This window comes from Petaurus breviceps, unplaced genomic scaffold (assembly GCF_028583685.1).
Source record: "Petaurus breviceps papuanus isolate PSGF00001 unplaced genomic scaffold, PetGlider_PUasm1.0 98, whole genome shotgun sequence".
Taxonomy (NCBI): Eukaryota; Metazoa; Chordata; class Mammalia; order Diprotodontia; family Petauridae; genus Petaurus; species Petaurus breviceps.
Window position 1 is genome coordinate 31,187,690 of NW_027187460.1, and position 14,524 is coordinate 31,202,213.

At 37.9% G+C, this 14,524-nt stretch overlaps 1 protein-coding gene across 2 annotated transcripts in view; it reads right to left on the bottom strand.

Annotated features, from left to right (window-relative positions):
- Nucleotides 1-7,260, bottom strand: part of TBC1D31 (TBC1 domain family member 31) — a 67,634-nt gene extending 60,374 nt beyond the window's left edge. For both annotated transcript variants that reach the window (XM_069081065.1, XM_069081064.1), the window contains exon 1: nt 7,043-7,260. In XM_069081065.1, coding sequence (XP_068937166.1) covers nt 7,043-7,119 — 77 coding nt within the window. In that variant the 5' untranslated portion in view covers nt 7,120-7,260. The remainder of the gene's footprint in view (nt 1-7,042) is intronic.
- Nucleotides 7,261-14,524: the final 7,264 nt, after the last annotated feature.

Sequence of the window (14,524 nt, forward strand, 5' to 3'; positions counted from 1 at the left end):
AAACACACCCACATCCTTGAGGTGCATGATCCTGAGGTCCTCTGCTATCCTTATCATCCTTCCCTGGATGATCTCCTGTTTGTCAATGTCTTTACTAAAATGTGGCATCATGAAATGGCACTGTCTAGCTGGGGCAGGGCAGAGACAGACACTTGCCAGTCCTGGATACTATGCTTTCTTGGCTATCTTATCACACTGTTAATGCCTAATGCGCTTGTGGCTCACTAAATGCACCTCCCCCCAAGATCTTTTTCAGATCTAATACTTACTGTCTGGACAAGGCTTCCTAAATCTTCTATTTATGAAACAGACTTTTAAAAACCCAAATATAAAGATTTTACATTTGTGCATTTTAAAAATGAATCAGCTCTCCAACCATTCTGGAAAGCAATCTGGAATTATGCCCAAAGGGCTATAAATAATTTCATACCCTTTGACCCAGCAATACTACTTCTTGGGTAGTATCCCAAAGAGATCATAGAAATGGGGAAAAGACCCATATGTACAAAAATATTTATACCGTGTTTCCCCAATAATAAGACCTATCCCGAAAATAAGCCCTCCCCTTACTGTGTAAGATTCCTCTAAAATAAGCCCTCCCCCGAAAATAAGCCCTATTGAGATTGCTACTGTTCTTCCCCAGTGATTTGCTTGCTGGTGCCATTGAGAGCAGTGCCACGGAGGAGAGCTGAGGCAGGACAACATAAGCCCTCCCCTGAAAATAAGCCCTCTGGTGTTTTTCTTTCCAAAAAAATTAATAACAGTGTCTTATTATCAGGGAAACACGGTAGCAGCTCTTTTTGTTGTGGCAAAGAATTGGAAATTAAGGAGATGCCCATCAATTGGGGAATGGCAGAACAAGTTGTGGTATATGCATGTTATGGAATACTACTGTGCAATAAGAAAAGAGGAGCAGATAGACTTCATATTTACCTGGAGAGGCTTATACGATCTGATGATGAGTGAGTAGAGCCAGGAGGAATTTGTACACAATTACAGACACAATGTATGTGTGACGATCAACTTTGATAAACTGGACTCTTCTCAGCAATCCAGAGTCATAAGTCAACCCCAAAAGATTCATGATGGAGAAAGATGTTTACATCCAGAGAAAGAATTGAGTCTGAACCCAGAGTGAAGCAAACTACCTGCCCTTTTTCTTTTTCTTGTTTGGTTTTGTTTCCTCTTTCCTATTCTTCATTCCATCTGATACAATCCTTCTTTATAACCTGACTAATGCCTAATGTGAAAGTATTTGCAGATACTATACCTGATTGTATGATGCCATGGGGGGGGGAAGGAGAGAAAATTTGAAACTCAAATAATTGTAGTAATGAATCTTGTAATCTAAAAGTAAACAAATTAATAAAGACCAAAAAAAAAGTAGAAAATAAACTGAATGGAACAGATTAAAATAACCAGCAATAAAAAATAATTGATATATCACAGACTGAAATAATAGCCCTGGATGCTGTAAATATAGGAAAATAAATTTGGAAAAGAATTCCCCATTGAGAAGAACTTGAGATTGGGGGTAAGAAAAACCATTTAATTGAAATTGGGACTATCTCTACTTCTTACACTGAACACTAAAATGAACCAAAAATGTATAAGTAATCTAAATATAAAAGGTAAGTTCCATAAAAAGTAGAATATAATGACAAATTACTTTTCACAATTAATTTGAGAATGAGAATTCATTCATATAAGGGATAGAGGAGATAACAGAAGAGAAAATATAGAATTACAATTACATGAAATTGAATTTGTATTAACAAATTTAACATACCTAGGATAAGAAGTAAAATTGTAAATTGAGATATTTGTGAATTCAGAGATATAAAATTTCCCTAAAGTTCTGTATACTATATATTTTGATATGTGGCCTCACTGTTGTCATTTTCTTTAATGCAATTGGTGATTATTTCCATGATTTGTTCTTTGACCCACTCATTCTTTAAAATATTGTTTAGTTTCCAATTAATCTTTAAATCTGTATTTCCATGGCAATTTATTAAATGTATTTTTATTGCATTAAAAAAAATGAATCAGCTCTCTTCATTACCCATGCTACCACCTTTGTATAATTCCTCATTACCACCTGTCTGGCCTATTGCAATATCCAAACAGTTTCCACTCTCCCCTTTTTCAACTTACCCATACTTCTGCCAGAATAATTTTCCTTTTGCAGAAATCTAAACATGTTGCTCAACTCAAAAGCTTTAGTACTCCCTATTGCATAAGGACTATGTTCAAACTCCTTTGCCTAGCAATTCAAAGACCTCCACAATCTGCTCCTTATCTTTCTGGTCCCACCTCATAGAATCCAGACAAACTATCCTATTCTCGGTGACTTGGCTCACATAAGGTTTTCTATAGTGGAACTATCCTCCTACCATTCTTGAATTCCTACCCAGTTTCTAAGGCCCAGCTCAAATGTCACCCCTTTCATGATGCCTTTCTTGATCCTCCATTAGTAATGACTTTCCTCAGATTTTACATAACTCACTTTTGGTGCACTTATTAAATATACACTAGAATTATCTGTGTTTGTGTATTATCCTTCAATTAAACTATAAGCAGAATAAAGGCAAGAAATTTGTCTTCTCTAAATTTTCTCTTCTTCTACCCTAGCATAATGCTTTAATGTTTGTTGGAGGAATGAATGCATTGTCCTCTGGGCCTTTTCACAATCACCAATCTGACTTTGGACTGCATGGTTAGATAGCCTTGAAGACTATAGAAATAGGCAAATTAAGATCTTAGGAGGAATAAGGTGTATAAATTCTTTCATGCCAAGGCACAATTTCATATTCTGGATGAGGGAGTTATTTAAAAAGCTAAGCAGTGTGCCTATTTCAACTGAGTAGTTAGCTTACTCAAAAGCAAGGAATTGTGTATGTTTGGGTTGGCCACAGCTATGTGACAACACCAGAATCAACATTATGAAGTAAAATCAAGTATTCTTAACCTGGGTCTGTGAACTTTTAAAACAGTATTTGATAACACTAACATACTATAAATGGTTTTCTTTTTAATCTGTGCATTTTGTTTTATGCCGAGAAGTGGGTCACAGGCATACCCACACTGTGAAAGGGGTCCAGGACAAATAAAAGGTTTATAACTCCTGATCTAAATCAAGGTGACATGTTCTTTCACCCACAAAATCCATAATGGATACAATAATCAATAGTTTACTACTTTGAACCAAGAGAATATCATTTTTAACTTCAACAGTAGATTTTCCAAAGAAAAATCATCAATTTATACATCATTTATTTGAATACCTTCTACCTATATTATCAATATCTCTTCAAAATGAAGGCTTGCCATTTTTATACAAATCACAATAGAGACTGTTCTACAAGATACAGCTACTATTTGTAAAATTTTATGAACAGCTTATTTTCATCCTCAGATAGAAGGCAGTTTCATTCTAATCACAGATTATTTTTAGGAGTGGAAGCAACCCAGGTAAATTCCTCTCTTCTCAAACAATTTAATTATTCCTTAGTTATAGGAAGAGCCTGTATCATACCATATGTATATTCTATAGTTTTACATTAGTATTGATTTGCTTTATTTTTAAGTGCTATGAATGGGAGCACCTGGGAACCTCCTACAAATGTCTCAGCAACACTTCATACTCACTGCTGGTTCAAAATCATATTAGGTGTCCAGTAGGACAGAAAGGTTTCTTTAGTTTACATCTTTTTTTCTGGTTAGTAACAAATTTACTTAAGACCCTAAACTTTATCCCTTATTCTAATGATGGAATCTTCTTGCATTATTCAATGGACAGGCTTACTAGGAATCTTGTACGCCAAAGTGATAAACGAAAGGTTGACAGACATTATTATGGATAGAAGGAATCTTAAGAGAGTACCTAGTCAAAATGTGTTACTCTACATATAAAGATTCTGATATCCAGAAGTTCAGTAACTTGCCTAAATACAAGTAGTTTTTAGCAGATCCCACCCTAGAACCCAGGGCTCTTGACTCTGGGTCATGGCTCTTTCATCTTATTAGGATAAATGCCTGTGAACAAGTTTCTCTGATTAAAGCCTTATTTCTCAAGGGAAGGGAACTGAGACAAATTTATAAAAACAAGAGCCATTCCCCAGTTGATAAATGGTCAAAGGATATGAACAGGAAGTTTTCAGAAGAGTTCAAAGTTTCCAATAGTCACATAAAAAATGCTCTAAATTACTACTGATTAGAAAAATACAAACTAAAACAATTATAAGATTACAACCCATACCTAAGTGAATAATATGACAGAAAAGGAAAAGGACAAATGCTAGAAGGGATGTGGAAAAATTGGGACACTAATGCAGTGTTGGTGGAGTTGTGAACTAGTCCACCCATTCTGGAGAGCAATTTGGAACTAGGCCCAAGGGGTTATAAAATTATGACCCTTTGATCCAGTAATGACACTACTAGGTAGGTCTGTATTCCAAAGAGATCAGAGAAAAAGGAAAATGACCTATCTGTACAAAAAATATTTATTGTAGCTCTTTTTGTGGTGGCAAAGAACTGGAATTTGAGGGGATGCTCATCAATTGGGGAATGGCTGAACAAGGTGTGGTATGTGATTATGATGGAATGCTACTGTGCTATAAGAAATGTTGAGCAGGATGCTTTCAGAAAAATCTGGGAAGACATACAAACTGATGCAAAATGAAGTGAACAGCACCAGGAACACACTGTACACAGTAACACCAATATTGGAAGGATGATTACTGTGGAACTTAGCTATTGTAATCAATACAATGATCCAAGTCAATTCCAAAAGACCCATGATGAAAAATGCTATCCACTTCCAGAGAGAGAACTGATGAACTCTGAATGCAAATTGAAGCATACCTTTCTTAAAAACTTTATTTTCATTGCTTTATTTTGTTTGTATTTTCTTTGGCAACATGGGCAATATAGAAATGTTTTGCATGACTTTACATATATAATCAATATCAGACTGCTTGCTTTAAGGAGGGGGGAGAATTTAGAACCCAAAATTTTTAACATGTAAATACAAAATATTTAACAAAATAAATTAAAAAAATATTTTTTTAAAAAGATAAACAGGGGTGGCTAGGTGGCACAGTGAATAGAGCACTGGCCCTGGAGTCAGGAGGACCTGAGTTCAAATCCGGCCTCAGCCGCTTGACATACTTACTAGACATGTGACTTTGGGCAAGTCACAACCCCAATTGCCCTCCCAAAAAAAGCAAAAACAAAAAGATAAAAGCCTGTGATAGACTCAATTTGCAGGATATGACCTACATTTTTGAACACGCATGGTCAGTGTGAGAATTTGATTTTTTTGACTGCACAATTTTTTAAAGAGAATTTTGTAATGAGAAAAGGTAGAAGGGAAAGAAAATAATTATCAATTAAAATGAATTTTATTTCACCAAATCCTTAATTAAAATTAAAAAATTTTAAAGAGAGAATTATAAATACTTGTTCTTAGATCACAGCAAAGGTTACCTTAAGAGAGAACCTCTATTTTCCCACATCAAACGTTTGCTTTCATCTCCTAACCTCCCTTCCACATAACTTTCTCCTTTTTTCATAACCTACCTACCCTGTCCATATTTTTCCACTTCTAACCTATGGCTAATTGTCCATTTGGGGCTGCTAGGTGGCACAGTATTCTTGAGTTCAAATTTGGCCTCAGACTAGCTGTGTGACCCAGGGCAAGTCACTTAACACCTTTGCCTCAGTTTCCTCATCTGTAAGATGAGCTGGAAAAGGCAATGGCCAACCACTCCAATGACTTTGCAAAGAAAACCAAAGTTACAAAGAATTAGACACAACTAGACAACAACTGTCCATTTACTCAAGAAACATTTATTGAGCACCAACGGAGCACAGAGCCAGGTACTGTGCTAAGTGTCAGAGGTGCTGGGATACAAAAATAGACAAACGGGATCTCTACCTTCATAAGACTATTTGTAAGTCCCAGTCCTCTGTGTCTATAGCTCCTCCTCTCCTCATATCACTACTCAGCCAGACACAACAGAAGAGAAGGTAGGACTACACTTTAAAGAGTAATTAAGATAGATCAGGAAGACAATCTCCTCCCCATCACATAGTAGGCTCTTAATAAATGTTTACTGATTGACATCCAAGAGTGTGCATGCATGCATGGCTTATGCATCACGAAGAAGAAATAATAAACCATGAACCTGGAAAGCTAAACAGGTACTGGAAAAAATGTTTCCTTAAATAAAAAGAAAGGGGTCGTATAAAAATGCCAGTTTGACTGGAAGCAGGAGGACCTGAGTTTAATTGCTGACTCTGACACTTACTGATTTCCCCATCTGTAAAATAAAACTAGGGTCCTGAGCTTAGAGCTGGAAGAAACTGCAGGTGCCATCTAATCCATTACAAAGAAGGAAACTGACGCCAGAGAGAACATAGAAGCCATCTAATGCAACAAAGGGGGAAAGCGATGCCCTCATTTTTTACAAAGGAGGAAACTAATGCCAAAAGGAGAATATTGAGTCTTAAATGCTGTTTTTGTTTTCATATTGGGTGAAACTGATGCCCAGATACCACAAAATCCAAACCCCCTTGTTTATCACAAGGGAAGAAACAGATGCCCTCATTTTTGCAAAAAAGGGCATCGATGCCAAGTAGAATGCAGAGGCCATTTAATCCAAACACCCGTTTTGTTTTTTACAAAGAGGGAAACTGAGGCCCTCATTTTTACAAAAAAGGAAAACGATGTCAAAAAGGGCAGAGACCAATTAACCCAAACCCCTTGTTTTTGTTTTTAACAGAAGGGGAAACTGGCGCCCAGAGACCCTCACATCCAAAACCGCTCCTTTTTTGCCCTCTCTGTCCCTTACGTAACAAGCCCAAGGTCACACCGCTATTCGAACCCGGATCCCTAAGTCTGCTAAGCCTGCGCTCTCGCCACTGCTCCAGCAGGCCGCTGACCGCGCGGCGTCTGCCATCCCAAGGGATGTATGAACATCCCGGCTGCGCTTCCTCACCCCCTCTACCCTCTCTGCCCCCAGCCCGCCGCCTTTACCCGTCCCGCGTCGCCGGGCAGGGCTTCCGGAGCCAGATCTTGCCGGACTCCTTGTTGCCCACATCGGTTTTCTGCATGGCGGCGGCGGCGGCGTCTACAGCGGTCAGATCTGGGCCGCAGGAGCTGCAGTTGACTAACCGTCCCCCACACCTTTCCCAGCCGCCACCACGCTTAGCCCGCCCGAGCCGCGGGAGGCTCAAGTCAGACAGCAGGTCGAAGAAACCCGGCTGCTGCGGGCCGAACCAACACACGCGGGGGTGTACTCTCTGGGTCGGACTCGATGGTCGCGGAGACCCCTGAGATTGTGAGATTGCGAGATTCCGGTCTATATGCATAAGAAAACGGAAATGTTATTTTTAACTGTTAACTCTTGGTTTTTCCTTAAAACCTCCGAGCCCCAGCAGCCGAGGGGCCCATCCTCCCCTATCGATCTCAAGAATGGAAAGTTCATGATTATGAACTCCTTGGGCCCTGCCCCTCCTTCCAAGGATAGTCCTGGGAGAGCGCTAAGGTTTCTGGGAATGGTAGTTCGCTAGCACTCTCAGGCTCTTAAGCTATCAGGGTTGGAGGGGCCTTCGAGGGTCGTAGTTTTGGAGCTGGAAGAACCTTTTAGAGGTCTTCGAGCCCAACCCCCACATTTACGGAGGAGGAAACTGAGGCACGGAAAAATTGAGGACTTGCCTACAGTGCTAACAGAAGGAGAATCTCCGTCTGTGATGTACGGGACCCGAATATCTACGTCCTACTTTTGGGGAACTCTGATTGTGAAATAATCAATCAATCAATCTGCAGGCTTTGTGCTAAGCCTTGGGGTTAAAAATCAAGTCAAGAATCATTTATTAATCGCCCACTGCATTCCAGGCACGGTGCTAAGCGCTGGGATGCAAAGAAAGGCAAAAATCAGCCTTTGCTCTCCAACAGCTTCAGAGTCTACTGAGGAGACAACATGCAGACAACCTTGTACACACAATGCAAATGCACAAGTGAGACAGCTCTTGCCCTCAGCGAGCTTATAGGCTGAAAGGGTTATACTACAGATACAGAAGAGGCTCAGGGCAGGGAGTTTTACTCTAGACAGTAATAATGTTCATATTGATTTGGTTACGATTTCCCCAGTGAAAACAAGAAACAGAAAAGGGGGTGAGGGTGGGGTGGGAAAGAGGAGTTATGTACATGGAGGCAGAATATATGGCAAAATGCCCATGGGTTGTAGACTCTAACATTCTGGTGGATGACTGGAAGGAAGAGGACCATGACCTGGGGTGTGCTAGGTATAATGTGTTTGAATTTTCATTACTTCCTCAATTTGGAGTTGAGTTCCAAAGAGGGTGTCTCCCTGGGGTGGGTAGGACGTGATTTCTAAAAGTCTTGGAGGGACCTAGTGGGGAAGAACAGCAACAGATTAAATGATAAGATGCCTGTGCCTGATTAACTCTCATGGAAGGCAGGAGAGGGATGTGAAGCAAGGTTTGGGGTCATATATTTACCTAAATCTGGAAGGTACCTTAAAAGTCATTTAATCTAATTTCCTCATTTTATAGATAAAGGAAAGTGAGGCCCAAGGAAGTTAATTGATTTGCCTAAGGTTTCACAAGTAGTAAATATAGGTGGGGGTTAAGCCCAGAACCTCTAACTTCAGAGCTAGTTTCCTTTCTACTGTATAGCATTGTTTTCTATATATTGTGCTATGTGAGTTTTCACGCTGACAGGCAGGACAAAAAATGTCATTTACTGCCTTCAGTCTAAATCTGCCTTTTTAGCAGTTTCTTCCCATTACACCAAGTTCTGTCCTCTAGAGCAGAAGTTAGAAGCCTTAATTGTATCACGGACCCCTTTGTCAGTGTGGTGGATCCTATGGACCCCTGCTCAGAATGAGGTTCTTAAATTCATAAAATACACAAGATTACAAAGAAAACAAATTATATTGAAATATAGTTATCAAAATGTACTTATAGAGAGAATCACCAGCTTGGTAAAAGAGGCATAAAAATATTGAAGAAAATAATACCTTAAAAAACAGAATTGACCTAATTGTAAAAGGAGCACAAAAATTGACTGAAGAAAAGAACTCCTTAAAAAACAGAACTGGCCAAATGGAAGAACAGGTACAAAATCTCACTGAAGAAAGTAATTCCTTAAAAATTAGATTGGGGCAAATGGATGTTAATGACTCTATGAGATATCAAAAAGTCAAAAGATATAAGTAAAAGAATGAAAAAAAAAAGAAAATGTGAAACATTTATTCAGAAAAAAGAACTGACCTGGAAAATAGATCAAGGAGAGGTAATCTAAGAATTACTGGACTACCTGAAAGCCTTGATCAAAGAAAAAGCCTTGACACTACATTTTAAGAAATTATAAAGGGAAATAGCCCTGATATCCTAGAACCAGAGGGTAAAATAGAAATGGAAAGGATCCACCAATCCCAAGAAGAAAACTCCTAAGAATATTATAGTCAAACTCCAGAGTTTCCAGATCAAAGAGAAAATACTTCAAGCTCCCAGAAACAATTCAAATATCATGGAACCCTAGTCAATATCACACAAGATTTAACAACTTCCATTTTAAAGGAGCATAAGGGTTAGAATATGATATTCTAGAAGGCAAAGGAACTAGGATTACAACCAAGAATCACCTTCCCAGGAAAGCTGACTTTAGGGGGTAAACGAATATTTAATGAAATAGAGGACTTCCAAGCCCTCCTGATGAAAAAGACCAGAGCTAAATAGAAAATTTGACATTTAAAAACAACTCAAGAGAAATATAATAAAACAACATCTCACACTATATCCCAAGATAAGATCAAAATGGGTACATGAATTAAACATAAGGGGTGATGCCATAAGCAAATTATAAGAGCATGGAATAGTTTTACCTGGCAGAAGCAAACAAAATAGAACATTATAAAATATAAAATGGGTAATTTTTATTATATAAAATTTAAAAGCTTTTGCACAAACAAGACCAATGCAACCAAAACTAGAAAGAAAGCAGAAAACTGGGGGGAACTTTTTTTAAGTAGATATCTCAGATAAAGGCCTCATTTCTTAAACAGATAGAGAACCAAGTCAAATTTATAATACATGTCATTCCCCTGTTGATAAGTGGCCAAAGGATATGAACAGTTTTCAGGTGAAGAAATCAAAGCTATCTGTAATCACATAAAAATGCTCTAAATCACTATTGATTAGAGAAATGCAAATTAAAACAACTTGGAAGTATCACCTCACACCTAATATTCTGGCTAATCTGACAAAAAAGGAAAATTATAAATGCTGGAAGGGAGATGAGGAAAATTGGGACACCATTGCATTGTTGTTGTAGTTTAAAACTACATGCCCTTTGATCCAACAATATCACTGCTATGTTTGTATCCAAAAGAGATTTTATAAAGGGGGAGGACCTATTTGTAGAAAAATATTTATAGCACCTCTTTTTGTGGCAGCTAAGAATTGGAAATTGAGAGTATGCCCATCAGTTGGGGAAAGGCTGAATAAGTTGTGGTATATGATTGTAATGGAATATTATTGTGCTATAAGAGATGACAAGCTTGATGATTTCAGAAAAACCTGAAAAGACTTATATGAACTGATACAAAGTGAAGTGAGCAGAGCCAGGAGAACTTTGTACACAGTAACAGCAATATTGTTTGATGTTCTACTATGAATAACATATCTTCTCAGCAATACAATAATCCAAAATAATCCCAAAGAACTCGTGATGAAAAATGTTGTCTACCTCTCTAGAATGTTAAGTAACTTGTCCATGATCATACAACTAATAAGTGAAAAAGGTAAGATTTGAACCCAAATCCTCCTGACTCCAACAATCCATCCAGTATGTTATGCTGCCTTTTCTTAAACAGGATAAAACTGATATTAAAAAGATGGGGCTTTTAAATAGAGTACATTATTGAACAGTTGGTGGAATAGTGAACTGGTCCAACTGTTCTGGAGGACAACTTGGAACTAGGTTGAAAGGGCTACAAAACTGTGCATACCCTTTGATCCAGCAATATCACTACTAGGTTTGTATCTTAAAGAGATCAAAGAAAAAAGACAAGGACCTACATGTGCTAAAATATTTATAGCAGCTCTTTTTGTGAAAACAAAATATTGAAAATTGAAGGGATGCCCATCAATAATTGGGGAATGGCTGAACAAATTGCAGCATATGATTGTGATGGAATGCAATTGTGCTATGGGAAATGGCAAGGGGGGTAGTTTTAGAAAAACATGGTAAGACCTTTATCAACTGATGCAGTGTGAAGTAAAAAGAACCAGTGTATCATTGTGCACAATAATAGCAATGTTCTAATGATGATCAACATTGAAAGACTTAGTTTTTCTCAGCAATACAATGATCCAAGACAATTTCAAAGGACTCATAATGAAAAAATGCTATCCACCTCCAGAGGGAAAACTGATGCATTCTGAATGCAAATTAAAGCATAATTTTCTCATTTTATTTTTCTTGCTTTTTAAAGAAAAGTGGCTAATGTGGAATTATGCTTTGCATGATTCCACATGTATAATTGATATATTACTTGCCTTCTCAGTGAGTGGGGGAGGTTGTCAGGGAGAGAGAGAATTTGGAATTCATAATTTAAGAAGAAAAGAATGCTAAAATAAATAAATAATAAAAAATTTAAAACAGAAAAAAGGAATAGGAAAATATACTTTTAGAAATTAAAAAACAACAACAATCCAACAAGGTTCATGGCCCCCAGGTTAAGAAACTCCAAAACAGAGCAGAGTAGGGTAATCACTTCTAGTGTATAGAACACTGGGTCTAGAGTCAGAAAGACCTGAGTTCAAATCATGACTCAAGTACTTATTAGCTGTATGACTCTGGGCAAGAAAGTTAACTTCCCTCAGCCTAAATATTTCTTTTAATCTCTTAAATGGAAAATGGTGGACCTACTGCCCTTTAGGTTCCCTTCCAACTCTAAATCTACCATCTTATGATCCTTTACTCTAGACATTCTGCCTTATTTAATGAAGCCTTTAAAAAAGCTGATGCTTTTATAGCATCTTCAGGTTTTCAGATACAAAATATCTTATAAACGGACAATATCTTATTTGATCGTCACAATTGCCTTGTGGGGTGGGCAGTACTAGTATTATCCCTATTTTATTACTGATAAAACCATGGATTTCGGACTTATTAGATTTATTGTTATTAAATCATTTCCAACTCTTTGTGACCCCACAGCAGTTTTCTTGGCAAAGATACTGGAGTGGTTTGTCATTTCCTTCTTCGAGACAGGCAAAGAAACTGAGTCAAAGAGAATTAAATGATTTGCCCGTGGTCACATAGCGAGTAAGTGTCTGAGGTCAGATTTGAACTCAGGAAAGTGAGTCTTTCTGACTTCAGGTCGATCGCTCTATCTACTGTGCCACCTAGCTGTCCTCATTATAAGACTACCTGGAAGAAATGAAATCAAGGCTATGGAGGAAAGAATGATTCTAATGGCTTAGAACAGAAAATAGTAAAACTTATTAAAAAAATGTATTCCTTAAAATTTGAAAGCACTAAGCAGAAAGCAATGATTCCATGTGACAAGAAATATTAAAATGAAATCAAGAGGTTTTTTTTATAAAGCCTGATTCAGTTCCCCAGTTCCTATAGAGCGTCATTTAAGGTAATAAATGTATCATATGGAAGAGGCAGTTTTTCTGTCATTTGACTTTTGTGGAAGTCAATCTCTCTATAATTTACTGGGTCTTAGAAAGTCTTTCATGAGGCTCTCTAGAATGTTAAGTAACTTGTCCATGATCATACAACTAATAAGTGAAAAAGGTAGGATTTGAACCCAAATCCTCCTGACTGACTCCAACAATCCATTCAGTATGTTATGCTGCCTTTTCTTAAACAGGATAAAACTTATATTAAAAAGATGGGGATTTTAAATAGAGAGGAATATTTCCCTTGCATACCCATGTTTTCGAGTTCTGCGTATAACCTTTAACCCCAAATGAAGTGCTGTCAGTTTATATAAACTAAGAGAAACAGGAACTCTCACAAATGCTCCTGCTTTGGCTCATGCCCCTATTCAGGACAGTGGAAAAAATACTGGATTTGGAGTAATGAAGATTGGGTAGATCCTGCCTCTGACATACTAGCTATGTCATTTTTTTCTTTGCTTTTTTTGGGGGGAGGGCAATTAGGGTTAAGTGACTTGCTCAAGGTCACACGGCTAGTTTAGCTATGTCATTTTAACTCCTAGTACCACAAACAACTCTAAAAGATTAGAAGTTGCAGAACAATTTTTAAATTAATTGATTGATTTTTAGTTTTCAACATTTACTTTTATAATGTTTTGAGTCCCAAATTTTTCCTCTTTCTCCTTCTCCCCAAGACAGCATGCAATTTGATATAGATTATGCATGTACAATCATATTAAATATATTTCCACATTAGTCAGGTTGTGAAAGAAGAATTAGAACAAAAGGAAAAAACCATGAGAAAGAAAAAAAGGCAGAGAAAATAGTATGCTTCAATCTGCATTCAGACACCATTGTTCTTTCTCGTAATGTGGATAGCATTTTCCATCATGGATCTTTTGAAATTGTCTTACATCATTGTATTACTGAGAACAGCTAAGTATATCAAAGTTGGTCATTGCACAATGTTGCTGTTACTGTGTACAATGCTCTCCTGGTTCATTGCAGAACAATTTTTGACATGCATTGGGAAGGTGAGCTTTCTCACCAGGAACATTGGAAATTGGATCATTTTGGCACTACCCAGGGTTTTCTTGGGGAACATCAGAACTTGGCTCATTCCTAGGTGGCTACAGAAAAGATAAAGGGCTGACAGTTACCAGGAAAGCACTCAGGCTAACAATACATTGCTGAGGAATATAAACAGTCCTTTAGACCTATGGTTCTACCCTAAATTGATGATCTCTCTACTAGAGGAAAGAAATCAAGGTCTCTAGAGAATTTACTCCTTCTGGACCTGTATAATCCACATAACTCATAGTGGCATTTAAGGGCAAGGTCCAGGTTTGCTCTTCTACATTTTGGTCCGATTTTTGCTATTCCTCACCACCAGCTCCTACTGGTTCCAGAAATTCCTCCCCTTGAATCCAGGAACTCATCATCTGGGAAAGCTTCTTTCCAATAATTCTTCTATTCTTCCATTGTTGTTGACCTATGACCTGTAATTCACAGGTTGGCCCATGGACACCTGTGTACTCTTCTATACCCACTAGCTGCCACCATCTTTGGGGACCATGGAATTCCCTTTTCTCCTAGGACTTCATTGTTTCTTCTTTCCTTGGTCCCAGTGGTTTCATGGGGGAGCCTTTCAGATGCACAAGTTTCCACTACAGGGAACCAAAGTGGATCCTTTACATGTAACCCACCTTCTATCTGTGTCTTTCAGCTCCTCCTTTTGAAGACCTAGCCCAGGTGCTATGAATTAGTCTGAATTAGTCAATGATTCTTAATATGGTATTGATTTCAACAAGTTAGA